Source organism: Oryctolagus cuniculus, chromosome 1 (genome assembly GCF_051225735.1).
Source record: "Oryctolagus cuniculus isolate XC-2025 breed Fujian yellow rabbit chromosome 1, ASM5122573v1, whole genome shotgun sequence".
NCBI classification, from domain to species: domain Eukaryota; kingdom Metazoa; phylum Chordata; class Mammalia; order Lagomorpha; family Leporidae; genus Oryctolagus; species Oryctolagus cuniculus.
The window spans coordinates 31,520,286-31,534,092 of record NC_142867.1 but is presented as its reverse complement, the minus strand read 5'-3'; the positions used below and the strand labels follow the sequence as shown (position 1 = coordinate 31,534,092).

The following is a 13,807-nucleotide window of genomic DNA, read 5'->3' as shown; positions in this document are numbered from 1 at the left end:
CCCTTTGGGAAGTTTGCCCTGAATAGGAAAGGAAGCATGAGAAAACCTTAGACTGGTAACCGACTGACAGTAAGCTTTCCATAAAAGTCGCTTGTTATTATCTGGGGACTACGTCTGTTCTCAGGGCAGTGGGGCCTTGCTCAGTACAGCTGAGGAGCAAAGCAGAACAAAGCAAGCCCAGGGCTTGGCTGGGGGAGACAGACAGTCTGGGTCAGAGGAGGCCCAGGTAGACAACTGGGGACCATAATTAGCATGATTTATTAGCATAGGGAGTTGGGAAAGTGTTTTGCCTGGGGCAGCACTGGAGAGAGGTGGCGAGTGAACTGGTGGCAGGGGCCCTGGCAATGGCAGCTTTGTCACTGAAAGGAAGGAGACTTTATGAGGGAAAACCTCAAATGGCAACCTGCTTCCAGGAGTCCGCCCACAGCCAGTCCGACCTCACCCAGTAGCCCTTCTCGGCTTTCTCTCCTGGCCTGTGGAGCGATTTAGAACACAGGATGGACAGTGAAGCCCAGGAGCAGGATGAGAAAGGAGCTGGAGAGGGGAGAGGGGCTGGCGGGGTGTCTGCAAAGGGCCTTGGCCTTGGGAGAGTGGAGCAGGGAAGGGACAGAGAGGGGGAAGCCCGGAGCGGGGGCCCAGGGGCCATGATCGCCCAGCAGGCTCTGGACATGTGCAGGGTCGGCAGAAGGAGCTGGTGGTGAGGTCTCCTGGGATGTGACTGCTGCCACCAGTGGCAGATGACTTTGAATTTGTTGCTCTGTTTTTATTTATTATTTATTTCTATTTATTTGAAAAAGAGGGATAGAGAGAGAAAGGGACACACAGAGAAAGAGCGAGCGAGAGAGAAAGCTTTCATCTGCTGGTTCACTCCCTAAAAGCCTGCAATAACCAGAAATGAGTCAGGAGCCAGGGGCTCAATCCAAATCTCCCATATGGGTGGCAGAGACTCAGTCATTTGAGCCAATACCTGCTGTCGCCAGGGATCACACCATCAGGGAGCTGGATCAGAGACAGAACAGCCAGGATTGAACGGAGCATCCTGACACGGGATACAGGCATCCCAAAGGCAACTTTTGTGCATAAGGCTTGCTCCTGTTTCTCTGATTTTGATTTAGGAGTTCTTAGGGGCCGGTGCTATGACACAGCAGGTTAAGCCACTGCCTGTGACGCTGACAGCCCACAGGGACTCCCGCTCATATTCTGGTTGCTCCACTCCCAATGCAGCTCCCTGCTAACGACCTGGGAAAAGCAGCAGAAGATGGCCCAAGTGGTCGGGTCCCTGCCACCCATGTGGGAGACCCGGATGCAACTCCTGGCTCCTGGCTGCAGCCTGGACCAGTGCTGGCCACTGCAGCCATCTGGGGAGTGAACCAGTGGATGGAAGATTGTCTGTCTCCCACTCTGTCTTTGTAATTCTCTCTTTCAAATAAATAAATAATTTTTTAAAAAAGGAATTCTTAGACTCTCTCCTTTATATCTGACCTCCAACGTCTCTATCTAGAACATGAATCTTGCTCAGAGACGCTCGCGTGGGAACGAAATGCTGCTCTCCTTGGTTTTCTGAATAGTAATAAATAGTAATAAATAGTAATAAAACCACCCCCCCCTTTTAAAAAAAAACTTTTCAAGTAAAATCTTGTAACCATTGTTATTAGTTACTGCTGATTGTGTAACGATTGCATTCTTAGGAATTGTGGAATGATAGCCAACCCATTTAGTGAGCCCCCAGTATGTGCTGGTCACTGTGCTAAATGCTTGTCTCCCCTCTTGTTTCCCTCAACGCAATGCTATGAGGCCCTGGACCACACTGCCCACTTTACAGATCAAGACAATAAGGCACAAGGCGGTGCTCCTTTTCGGCGTCACACAGTGTGTAAGTGCAGATCTTGGGGTAGACCGTGTAGGTGTGTTCTAGCGCCTACAGCCGTGCCCTAATCACCACCACGCTACACTGTCTTCAGACCCTGCTTGAGAGAGGGGAGTGCTGGGGTCTGGTCGGTATCCTTAACCGTCACCCAAGCTCCCTTCAATGGTGGTGCCTAGGGGACCTTCCCTTGGAAACCCAAATCGCGCCAATCCAGGCACCTCTGCAGCGGACAGAAAGCAAGATTCCCCAGCGGAAGAGGCCCTGAGCGCTGACAGCTGCCCTCCACTCTGGAGGGAGCTGTGTGGGCGCTGGGAGGGGTGGGGTGGTGTTTTGGGAAAGCAGCCAGGCCAGGATGGTCAACACCTCGAGGAGGGTAGGCTCCAAGAGCTCCGTGGGAGAATCTTTGAAAAACGCCCTCGGCTCTTGGACTTATTTTCCAATATTCCTGATTCCTTATTTTGCAGAAGCAGGAGCTGAGGCCAAGGTGAGTTCGTAAAATGCTGGAGCATTTTGCAAATCAGCGTCTATGCACTTGGCAGCGCACAGCATAGCCAAGCGGAAGTCCCGCTGCGAGGAGTGAGCGGGTCCCAGCTGCACCCTGCTCACACCGTTTGGGAGTTTGTGAAAGCGCCCCCTGTTCCTGAATCCGCTGAGCCTCAGACCTTGCCCCCCCGCCCCCTTGGCTCAAAGTGTCCAGGCCGGGACAGCTCCTGAACTGCGCAGGCTGAGGCTCCGACCATGGTGCTGCCTTTTGGAATGGAAAATGAGAGAGGGGAGGGAAGGCCATCTCCGTTCCTCCCTGGGAGCTGTGAGCTGTTCCTGGCCATGGTGATGGGTGGCAAGTGCCCGGTGCCCTGCTCAGCACCGTTCCTTCCATCCTCCCAACTCTGGCAGGTGCAGACTCTCAGCAAAGGACAATGTATCTGTTTTTTTTTTTTTTTTTTTTAATAAAGATATATTTATTTATTTGAAAGGCAGAGAGAGAGAGAGAGAGAGAGAGAGAGGTCTTCTATCCACTTGTTCACTCCCCAAATGTCCGTAATGGCCAGAGCTGGTCCCATCTGAGGCCAGGAGCCAGAGTTTCCTCTGGGTCTCCCATGCAGGTGCAGGGGCCTAAGGACTTGGGCCATCTTCTACTGCTTTCCCAGGCCATAGCAGAGAGCTGAATTGAAAGTGGAGCAGCCGGGACTTGAACCGGCACCCATATGGGATGCCGGGGCTGCAGATGGTGGCTTTACCTGCTCTGCCACAGTGCCAGCCCCCAGGAAAATGTATCTTAAAATACCTGCGGTGCTCACTTGGCCAGCAAGCTTCAGGGCCAACCTTGAACCTAGACCCAAAGGGAATCTTGGGTTAATCTTTATGGTCAGTTCTGAATTCAAGATGACCTTGGGAGGGGCTGACACTGTGGCGTAGTGGGTAAAGCCGTCTGCAGTGCCTGCATCCCATATAGGCACTGGTTCAGCTGCTCCACTTCTGATATAGCTCCCTACTAATGGGCCTGGGACAGCAGTGGAAGATGGCCCAAGTGCTCAGGCCCTTGCACCTGTGTGGGAGACTCAGAAGAAGCTCCTGGCTCCTGGCTTTGGATCGGTGCAGCCCTGGCTGTTGCAACCATCTGGGGAGTGAACTAGGAGATCAAAAACACCCCACCTCCCTCCCAACTTGGCCTTTCAAACAAATAAAATAAATCTTTTTAAAAAATGATGACCTTGGGAGAGACGTCTCAGGGCTCTCTGGCCACTGGAGACCAGAAGTCTGCAGAAAAGTGGCCCGGGGCAGACCTGGTTGTCCCCTGACACTTCCGTGGCAGAGAACACTTCTGTAAAAAGTCAGACTGAGGTGTCACCTCCGTGGGTGGCACTGTCCTTGTCAGAAAGCGACTGAAGGCGCCCTGGGGGATGTTTCCTGCCAGCGGGGGACTCGGGGGCTCGCTGGGTGCCCAGGCAGCTCTGAGAGAGGTCAGCTTTCCATGCATGTTTGACCCCGGGGAGGTCACAGGTCAGCTGTGTCAGAATCCCAGAAAGCCTGGCACCACCCTTGGGGAACATAAGGAACCCGGGCCACTCCTGAGAGCTACTTCCTGTTCATGGGCCTCACACCTACTCATCTTCTCTCAATGGTGGGAGGAGGGAAAGGCTGTGTTTTTGCTGTTTCCTGATGCTGGAATCGGAGAAGCTTCTGGAAGGAAACCTAGCAATGGCCTGGTCCAACCGCTCATTGTGCTGATGGAAACACAGGTGCCTCGGACAGCAGGAAGCTGTGCCTGCGTATCTAAGACTCGGTCAGGTTCAAGCCACACTGGCAATCCCACCAGCTAGGCTTTTTGTTATGGTAAAATACACATACATCCAACGTGCCATGTTAATCCTTTTAAAGCATACACTTCAGTGGCATGAAGGCCACTGAGGGGATTGCTAACCATCACTGCCACCCACCTCCGCAACTTTAGCATCCCAGCTGAGACGAACCTTCCCTTCTGTACACAGGTGTGTGTGCTGGGCGTGTGCCCGGCCATGTCCCCTGACAACTCTCTAAGGCAGGTGTTGTGATTAACCCCATTTTACAGATGAGAAAGCTGGGGCACGAGGGGATGTTAGGATGGTGCAGCCACTAAGTGTCAACGCCAGATTTCACGTTTGCGACTCCAGGCTTCAAATTCCGAGCTCCTGATGATCACTGGGGCACTGCACGAGCAGGTGGTCGAAGCTACCCCACCCCCACTGCTACCCCAGCTGCCTCCCAGCAGAACAGGCAGGGAGAAGGGGCTCCCGTGATGGCAGGGCTGGGTATCTGAGGGCTGGCCTTGGGTGAGGCTGAAGAGGACTTGGAGCTTGGGCCCCACCATTGTGGGACACACAGGGAAAGACAGGGACTTGGAAGTCCTTGTTTTCCTCTTTTAGATTTAACTTTGTGAACTTTGAGGGAAGGAGATGGAAAACATTTCTCATCACCTTTCTGGGAAAAGAGGCCTTTCTTAGACTCCAAGAAGAACTGTATTCTGTATCTGTATGGTTCAAGTTCAAATGCAATCACCCTGGCCTTACAGGTGAGAGCCAGAGATTGTGTGTGTGTGTAGGGAGGGAAGGACTGTTCCACACAGGGACAGGCCTTGGGTCTGTGCCCGCTGCCTTGGCTTCTGGCCATGGAGCGAGGGCTTCCTGGAGGTGGTGGACGTTTTGCAGTATCTTTGGAGACTTGGCCTCTCCTGGCCACTACCTGCCTCTGTATGCCACGTTCTGACTCCTCTAGGCTGGGGCGCACAGAGTTAAGAGCCAGTGAGGACTGACAGCTTGATTAGTGCTCGCCTCACTGCCTGTGGGGTGTGCACCTGCGCAGCCAGCCACCAGCCACCAGCCGCCAGCCGCCAGCCAGGTCTGCTGTGCTGTGCACTCACCCGAGTGCCTTGAGGCCAGAGGCCCTTGGAGGCTTTCTGGGGCAAAGCTCAGTGGCATGGGATTTGCATGAGACTCCATGCTTCCTTTTCAGGTGGGGAAAACTGGGCTGAGAAAGGGGGGAGGGGTGAGAGGGAGGTGCGGGGACAGTGACAGAGCTCATTTTTACTGAGCACTTGCTTTGGGCCAGGTTGTGTATTTTACACCCTTTCCCTCCTTAATTCTTGCAATAGCTCTCATCATTCTTGTTTGCTGAATAGGGAAATAGAAGCCCAGAGAATAGGGGCCCGTGTTGTGGCATAGTAGGCTAAGCCTCTGCCTGCAGGGCTGGCATACCATATAGGTGCCGGTTCATGTCCCAGCTGCCCCTCTTCCAAACCAGCTCTCTGCTAATGTGCCTGGGAAAGTAGCAGAGGATGACCCAAGTGCTTGGGCTCTTACACCTGCATGGAAGACCTGGAGGAAGCTCCTGGCTTCTAGCTTTGGATTGGCCCAGTTCCAGCCATTGCAGCCATTTGGGGAGTGAACAAGCAGATGGAAGACCTCTCTCTCTGTCTCTCCCTTTCTCTGTCTGTAACTTTGCCTCTCAAGTAAATAAATAAAAAATCTTTTTTTAAAAAGCTCAGAGAATAATGTAGTATCAATAACTACAGCATGACATCATTTATAAGATGACCACGTAGGATAGGTAAGAGCAGGTGCAGATGTCCAACTTGCATGGAACTTCACTGACTGTGAAACGCTGGGCAAGTCACTTAGTCGCCCTGTGCCTCAGTTTCTTCATCTATAGAATGGGAATAACAATTGTTCCTTTCTTCCAGGGCCTCTGTCAGGGTGGGATGGGCGCTTGGCACAGCTCGGGTTGAGCAGGTATTAGCTCACACCGGGAGGATCAAGCACGCTCAGCCCACCAGGCCGCTGGCTAAGGGCTTTCTTTCCACTGCATTGTTTAAACATCACAAGACTTTGGCTTTATCGCTTTCATTTTGCCTGTTAGCAAACACCAGGCTCAGAGTGGTTGGCTGAGACCCCTCCCCACCCAGGCCACAGAGCTGGGGGGAGGGGAGGATGTCAGGGCCAGGATGCCAGTGCCCTGCTTCCTGCAGGAGGCTGCCCTCTGCCCTCTGATCTGAACACTTCAGACCCCCGCCCCCGCTCCCCCAGGCCAGTGCCACCTCTAGCCCAAGCCCGTCCCAGCTTCCCGCCCCTGGGGCCCGCCAGCGGTGCTCACCTGTCTGATGGTCAAAGGCGGGGTAATACTCTTCGTTGCTGAACAGATCGGTCCACGACATGAGCGGGTCGCAGAAGGATGTGTTGGGCAGGAAGGAGCTGTGTGCCACTGAGTCCAGCATCACCCTGGAAGATCGGGCGAATCACGAGGAGCCGTGGGGGAGGGGGAGAGCAGCTGTGGGGGAGGGGGTGCTAGGCCATGGGGGAGGGGAAGCCCGGCCACACAGGGACCCCCCCCTCCCAGCTCACCCCTTGGTGGTTTTAGTGCTGCAGGGTTTCCACGCGTACCACTATTGAGTCCCAGCCACATCCTATCTATCCCCATTTCACAGCTGAGAAAACTGGGGGTTTAGAATTTTTTTTTTGGCACCAAAATAATCTTTTGATTCCATTTTTCCATGAACTATCTGAAGGACGCTTGACTATCAGAGGGGCCTTTACACAGTTCCTGGAAAATGTTTGTTATTTATAAAACGAGGCATGGAATTCAAAATATTTCCCATGAAAAGGAGATTCATCTGTTAATTCCATTGTTTCCAAGACGTTTTCGAAGTGCCCTTGTACACATATATAAAACCACACGTGAAGGGCTTACAAAAGTTCTTGGGATTGAAAGTAATGGGCACAAGTGGTTGTTCAGCCTGGTGGCCAAGAGGCCCACACTCCACAGCAGAGTACTGGGTCTGGTGCCTGGCTGCCGCTCCCGACTCCAGCTTCCGGCCGGTGCAGATGTGGGAGGCGGCAGGGATGGCTCGGGTGGTTGGCTCCTGCCACCCACGAGGGAGACCTGCTTTGTACTTTCAGCTTTTGACCTGGGCCTGACCCATTCTCAGCCACTGCAGGCATTTGGGAGAGTGAACTAGCAGATGGGAGCTCTCTCTCTTTCTCTCTGTGTTCCAGAGAGATGATGACACATAGGATAGTTAAGAGCAGGTGCACATTTTCCACGTTTTGAAGCCACCTTGTATACATGATGGAGTTTCATAACTATAGTTGTATTGATTCCATGTGGTGCATGTTTGCCTGATACACTGCAGAAATATTAAATTGTTTGGGCAATTCTAGACCCGGAGAGGTATTCTGTATTCTGAATTCTGTAGCACCTCTGGCCCTAGCGCCCTGGGGAGGAGAGCGTGGCCCTGTGATAGTTGGAGCACACAGCACACCTTGGGCGCATGCCAAGTCCTTTGCTACTTTGGTGTCATGGATCATGGCTCCCTCAAAACAGCCACTGTGAGGCCTGGGGACTGGCAGGGGTCCGTTTCTGTAGGTGAGGGATGGGGCCCTGAGTTTCCAGTAACCAATGGAAAAACACACAGGTGACAGGCGACAGGGAGCAGAGTCTGGGCGGCAGCTCAGCTCTGTTTATAAAGTCCCCAATCAACTCTGTGCTCTGCTCCCACGCACACTGGTGAGGAAGCTTCCAGGAGAAGGTGTGCGGTGGGGGCTGACAGAGCAGAAGAGAATGGGCCTGGAGCCCCCGCCGGTCTCACCCCTGAAGCTTCTCACGTCCCCGCATGCCACCTCTTTGTGTGCGGAAACACCCACCCACGTCGGGTGCGGCATACGCTGGGTCCCTGCCACCTTGGCGGGGGGCGGGGTCACAGCATTTTGAGACCACACTGCTGGCAAAGTCAGAGCAGAGACAGATTCCAGGCCTTGGGATAGTAAAAGCCTGGCATTTCAGATGCCGGGAGCTTCCCCCTGCTCTAGTCCAGTGTTTCTCAAACTTAGTCATTTCCCTCCCACTGTGATAATTTCTCCCAATCTAAATACCACAAGAACTACTATTTACTTAAGATTTTTTAAAATGAACTCCCTTTTTGTTTTAACATAAATACATTTATTTAAAAGGAAAATATTGCTACCACTATAAGTGGAAAGTCAGGATTCTGACTTACATAAAAATAAATACACGAGCATTTAAAGGAAAATTGTTCATCCATGTACCACCTAAATCAGGAATTAGCAAAGTACAACCCATAGGCCAAACTCGGCCTGCCAGCCATTCTCTGGTTCACTCTACAGATGCCCACACCAGCCGGGGCTGGGCTGGGTCACAGCCAGGAGCTGGGAAGTCAAGCCAGGTTTCCCACACAGGTGGCAGGGACCACTTGAGCCATCACCTGCTGCCACCCCAGGATGTGGAAGCAGGATTCTGGAATCAGGAGCCAAGCGAGAACTCAAACAGAGGCACTGTGATACAGAATGCAAGTGTCCCAAGTGGCATGTCAACCACTACCCCAAATACCCGCTCCCTGGTTTAACGTTTTAAATAAGTACCCACAAAACACTCGATTTTTTTTTTTTTTTATTTTGCAGGAGCCAGGTACTTATCCTGGTCTCCCATGGGGTGCAGGACCCAAGCACTTGGGCCATCCTCCACTGTACTCCCTGGCCACAGCAGAGAGCTGGCCTGAAAGAGGGGCAACCGGGACAGAATCCGGTGCTCCGACCGGGACTAGAACCCGGTGTGCCGGCGCCGCAAGGTGGAGGATTAGCCTAGTGAGCCGCGGCGCCGGCCAAAACACTCGCTTTTGCTTCTTGTTCTGCAGATCCTAAAATATTCCCTCTCTGGCCCTTTGAGAAAAATGTTTGCCACCCCCAGGGCCAGATTCACCCCACCTGTCCCAGTGGAGTGAGTTCCACAAGTTGTACAATACCGGAGTTAGCCTGGCCAGTTACACTTGGGGAATTGGTGTCTCTTGCTCACTCAGCCACTGGATGGCCGGTGGAGCTCCGTGGCAGGCAGGGCCCCTGTTTTCCAGCTCTGGCCCGTCTGCTTCCTTTGCGACGAGCTCAGTTGCCACCAGCCAGATTTCACTTACATAGCAGACAGAACCTCCGAACTAAGAGGGCCAGGGATCGCGTGATTCCCAAAGACCCAGTCTCCAGGGAGGTTTGCAAATCTGCAGCGCTGCCAAATAGGCGTGGGAGGGTCACTCGGGGCGTAGGTTCTCGCACACTGGTACCCTTTCTGGTCCATCACCCCGGCATCCCCAAGACTCTGCTAGGAAGCCCAGAGAGGGTTAACGTGTCCAGCAGCTTATCGTGGCCTTGCATCTCCCCGGGGAGCCTGACTACCCGAAGTCAAGCCTGCGTGGTTTGGGTGCAGATTTTCCCATGGATTGGCTGCTTTTTATCTCCTGTGCAGACAGGGGCTGGGCCCAGGCTGGAGAGGGATGGGGTGGGAAGTTTTGAGGGAGGGAAGAACCCTTGGAGCCCAAAAGCCACATCTGTTTTCTGGACTGGATTTTAGGAAAATTTCTATAAGTGAGAACTAAAGATAAAAATATCGCATTTCTGTGGCTGGTGCTGTGGTGCTGAGGGTTAAGTGGCCACTTACGATGGCTGCATCCCATATGGGAGCACTGGTTTGAGCCTTGGCTGCTCCGCTTCCAATCCAGCAACCTGCTAATGTACCTCAGAAAGCTGCAGAAGATGGCCCAAGTGCTTGGGCCCCTGCCACCCACCCAAGTGGGAGACTTGGTTGGGGTTCTGGGCTCCTGGCTTCAGCCTGGCCCAGCCCTGGCTGTTGAGGCCATTTGGGGAGTGAACCTGCAGATGGAAGATCTCTCTGTCTCTCTGTCTGCCTCTCTCTCTCTTTCTCCCCCCACCCACCACTCTGCCTTTCAAAGAAACATACATCTTTAAAACCCCTTCTCTAGGCCAGAAGCACAGAAGACAAAGAAGAGCACGCGGGTTCCCGATGTGACTGGGATCGGAGAAAGGAGAGGATGGAAACAGACACCAGCCCGGGTCTCCATCGTCCGTGAGGAGTCCAGGGGCACAAATCCAGGAGTGAGACCGCCTCTTGATGCCTTAACTTCTCTCTCAGTAGCCATCTGGTGTTTTACCACTGTGATCGCACCAGTGCTAGGAGTGCTTTGAGCAACGGCGTATTTGCCTCCTTTCCCCACTGCTGCTCGGGCCTCCTTACCCCGGTCCCCTCACGGCCTGTACCCTCCCCAGGGCTCTGCACTCTGCCGGGTCTGACTCCCTGGCGACGCCTTCCACGGCCAGCAATATTCGCTCAGTGTTCTTTCAGGGCCCTCTCGGGTGTACAACAGCCTCTTTTCCTTCTGGAATGATTTCTTGCCCTTTTTTTTTTTTTTTTCGAAAACGTATCTTTTTGGGAAAATGCTCTTGCGGAAGGAGGTAGGAGGGGGTGTTACAGAGCCCTGCACCCCTCTGCCAGCACACACTGGGCACGCACACTTGGGAATGACCACTGCTCGTACCCAAGCCCCTCTTGTTTGGACCCTCCAAAGTCCTTGCAAGAATGGGGCATTTTAGCTCGTCACCATTTCTCTAATGCAGGGCGAGAGGGAGTGTGGGAATGAGAGGAGTGGGCTGCTTCGCCTACTGAATACAGACACCGAGGAGACGGTTCCTAGGTCCGCCCTAGCCCTGGGCAGCCCTCCCCATAGGGCCAGCACTCCCTGTCACACATACACATCTACAACATACGTCGAGTAGATTTAGATACTTGTGGCCAAGCAAACTCACCAGATCGGAGTCAAATCCAACCACGACAAACACAGACTACACCGTTCGCTCTGAAAAAGTCCTCTGCTTTCTTCTTCTGTCTTCCCTCGGAGGCCCATTACTTTCTGCCCTCGAAAGGCAGAGAAATCTCCCAACAGTTGGGGAGCAGGTGCCTTAAACACTCTAGGCCCTCACTCACTGCCCACCCTCAGACCCACGGCTCTTGGAATTAGTTTCCAATTAGTTGCCATTCTAATGGCCTAGGACAATGTAGGAAAAGATTTAAAAAACCAATAACGCCAAGAGTAGGGATCCGGTGAGTTCCCCTCCACGCACGAGCAGGGTCGGCTGCAGGTACCTTTGAGAGTGCGACAGCGATAGCATGGAAGCTGAGGTCCCCGGATGCTTCCAGTGGCTTCCTGATGCTTCTTGGGGCTAACACACACACAGAGGGCCGCCCAGTCAGGGGGACGGGCCCGTGAGCCTCTCGCCCTGACACAAGCCGCAGGAAGCACTGACAGGTGCGATGGTCATGATCTGAGCAGCCAGGCCCCACTGCTCAGCCTTCCAGGGAGAGGGGAAGGAGCAAACCACCCAGCCTTGGCCAGTTTGCCAGAGGAGGAAAATTCCTCCCCGAGCCTGGCAGGGATCATCAACTTTGCTCTGGGCATGTGACCAAAAATCTACCCAATTAAGCATCCGCATATTGGCTGTTTATGTATCAAAACATCTCTGGGCGGAATGAGGCCGTGAGAGAGCAGAGCCTGGGAAAAGGGGGCTACAAAGGGTCCAACCCAGCCCAATACCTGGGCAGTATCACTGGGACGCTCAGTGTTTTATTCTCTCTCTCTCTCACGTCTTCAGCAACACCCACTGGGTGTCGGGCCCTCGCTGGCCAGGGCAGGGTCAGTTTCCCAGAGGAGAAGGGGCGCACGGAGGAAACGTGGCTGGCTGTTTCACCACTCGCTGCTAAGGAAGCATTGCGGGTTGGGCGCTCAAGTGTTTGCTCTTTGGGGAGAAACCAAGGCAGTTGAGAGCTGACGTCAAGCCGGTGCTCGTTTGCCCCGAGTTTGCTTCACAGCTTGCTTGTTTGCTTGGCTTGGCCTGCTTCTCTGAAGGCGCTGCAGTGGCCCATAGCAGGTGCATCCTGGGGAGGGCTGTGGCCGTCAGTGCTAAGCCCCCTGTTTTGGATTTAACATATTGGGGGCTAAATCCTGCCTTGGCGACCTGGGGCACATTTCTGATGACTCAGCCTGCTGAAATGTTTGTTTGTTTTTTTTTTTTTCCCTCTACTAAACACCTTCCTGACCCTCTAGGAGCTTAGGTCTCCTGGTCTGTAAACGGGAACTTCAACAGGCAGTCCTCCGAATGTCCCGAGGATTTCATAAAATTATAACTAATGTTATGAATACATGCAGAGGACTGGGAGAAATACCTATGTTCGTTCCTGCCCCAGAAAAAAAGAATCTGCCATCGCCAGTGTAGCTCAAAAGTGACTTGTGTGAGAAAAGCAGACAGGCAAACTCCTGCCGAGCAAACCTTGGATCGTGGAAAAACACAGCACAGCAAAAGCATCAAGCTTTCATTCCTACAGGGAACCGACCCTTCGCTGGGTCTTTAAACTCAAACTCGAAGCCATCTTCTTAAATCATCGAGCCTTTCTAAGGCTGTAAAAACGAGAAGTTGTGCTAACCCACAGCACATCAGTCCCAACGCAGGTGCCTGGCTTCCATTAGCAGTTCCCAGTTGCTGCCAGCAGGGGGCGACGCCACAAGCCCCCCCCCCCCCCCCCAACCAACTGCAGAGTCTTTCCCAAGGCGAGAAGGTGCTGGAAAAACCCTAACCACTGCTTTTCTGGAAGTATGCTATTCTAAGGGGGTGGGTGAGGGCAGATGGAGTTCCTTTTAAGCTATTTCGTGCCGATGAATTCCTAAACCCCCCACCACCAAACTACAGTAAAGCAGTTCTGTGTTTGGGGGTGGGGCGAGCCCGTCAATAGGGGTAGAAGGGAGGGAAGGGGCCGGGGGCGGGGTGGGCTTGCCTTGAAGCGGGATATTTTTCCTTGTAAAATGCAGCTTCCCTTGCTGAAGCTCGGATGAGGGCCCGCACTGTCTCTTAGAAGGCTCCCCTGGGCTCCCTCCAGAGGTTGCCGGGAGCTGATGAGGAACTGGTGGGCGGCCACACAGCCTGGAGACGCACAGGTGTCTGTCTCAGGTGAGCAGTAAAATCCGAGGGAGACAGCGCCCTGGAGGCCCTGGCGCTCCCTGTGGAGGGCCCGGCTCTGCAGTTGGACGCCGGACACCGACAGACAGAGAGCCCCAGGCCCCAGGGTGAGCCTCGGAGCCCTGCTACCCCTTCTAATTCCTCCAAGAGAGCAAAGAAAAGCTGCTTACGTGAGGACAGCGCTGGCTAGGTCCACAGGGAAGGCTTGCAAGACAAGAGGAGGCAGGCGCTCCCAGCACCAGCGTACAGTGGAAATAAAGGCACCTGTAGCCTTGTGATATAAGTGACACCTACAGACAGGTCCGTTTGGTTTTTCAGGTTTATGCACAGCCCCTTTGATGACGGCGACATACAGTGTGACACGGCTCCTCGGAGGGGGGACTGGCTCTCAGATGCAGAAGGTTTACCTTTATCCTGCTTTTGTGCCAGGCTCGCCAACCCCTGGCCCAGGGCACTCAGTAAACAACCGGACCTCATTCCTGCATCTGGGAGCTTGGTCTTGGGTTTGCTGGGGAATTCTCCTGTATGCCAAGTGGAGAGAAATGCAGAAATCTGGCACCTTTCCATGCTGCCTCCCTCCTGGGCTGGCTGCACCCTGGGCTTT

General features: G+C 53.6%; 1 protein-coding gene across 3 annotated transcripts in view; it reads right to left on the bottom strand.

The window, feature by feature from the left end:
• Positions 1-13,507, bottom strand: part of ELF5 (E74 like ETS transcription factor 5) — a 36,005-nt gene extending 22,498 nt beyond the window's left edge. Inside the window, exons 1-2 of one of the 3 annotated variants that reach the window (XM_008269623.5) lie at positions 13,374-13,507; positions 6,494-6,618 (exon numbers count right to left, since the gene is read on the bottom strand). In XM_008269623.5, the coding sequence (XP_008267845.1) occupies positions 6,494-6,614 (121 nt within the window). In that variant the 5' untranslated portion in view covers positions 6,615-6,618; positions 13,374-13,507. The other 2 variants (XM_008269618.5, XM_089327466.1) reach the window with 2 other exon arrangements.
• Positions 13,508-13,807: the final 300 nt, after the last annotated feature.